This window comes from Phaethon lepturus, unplaced genomic scaffold, assembly GCF_000687285.1.
Source record: "Phaethon lepturus isolate BGI_N335 unplaced genomic scaffold, ASM68728v1 scaffold31010, whole genome shotgun sequence".
Taxonomy (NCBI): Eukaryota; Metazoa; Chordata; class Aves; order Phaethontiformes; family Phaethontidae; genus Phaethon; species Phaethon lepturus.
The window spans coordinates 1-620 of NW_010514554.1; the positions used below are offsets into that span (position 1 = coordinate 1).

At 62.1% G+C, this 620-nt stretch overlaps 1 protein-coding gene across 1 annotated transcript; it reads left to right on the forward strand.

The window, feature by feature from the left end:
* Positions 1-4: 4 nt before the first annotated feature.
* LOC104625628 (isocitrate dehydrogenase [NADP], mitochondrial-like) lies at positions 5-616 on the forward strand (the record flags this gene model as incomplete). The annotated part of the gene is made up of 3 exons (XM_010293305.1): positions 5-145; positions 270-406; positions 520-616. Coding segments are annotated over 3 exons (375 nt in total), but the record flags the coding sequence as incomplete, so codon positions are not given.
* Positions 617-620: the final 4 nt, after the last annotated feature.

Consider the following 620-nt stretch of genomic DNA (forward strand, 5'->3'; position numbering starts at 1 on the left):
GTACAAAGCCACTGACTTCGTGGTGGGCAAGTCTGGGACGTTCAAGATGGTCTTCACGCCGAAGGACGGCAGCGGGGTGAAGGAGTGGGAGGTGTACAACTTCCCTGGTGGCGGCGTGGGCATGGGCATGTACAACACGGACGAGGTAATGGGTGGGCCAGGGGCAGCAGGAGGAGTCCCCATGGGGCGGCATGCCCTGCTATCCGCAGTGGACATGGCCAGGCTGGCAGGACGGGGGTCCCACAGGGGTCTGTGCGCTTCCCTTGCAGTCCATCTCGGGCTTCGCTCACAGCTGCTTCCAGTACGCCATCCAGAAGAAGTGGCCTCTCTACATGAGCACCAAGAACACCATCCTCAAGGCCTATGATGGGCGCTTCAAAGACATCTTCCAGGAGATCTTCGATAAGTACGAGCTTGGAGGAGCTCGGGCTGCTGGGAGGGGGAGCTGTGCTGGGGGGGCTGGCTGCCCCCTGGGCTGGGCAGGGCCAGGCATGGCTGACGCCCGCCTTGGGCTCCCAGGCACTACAAGACGGAGTTTGACAAGCTGAAGATCTGGTACGAGCACCGGCTCATCGACGACATGGTCGCCCAGGTGCTGAAGTCTGCCGGCGGCTTTGTCT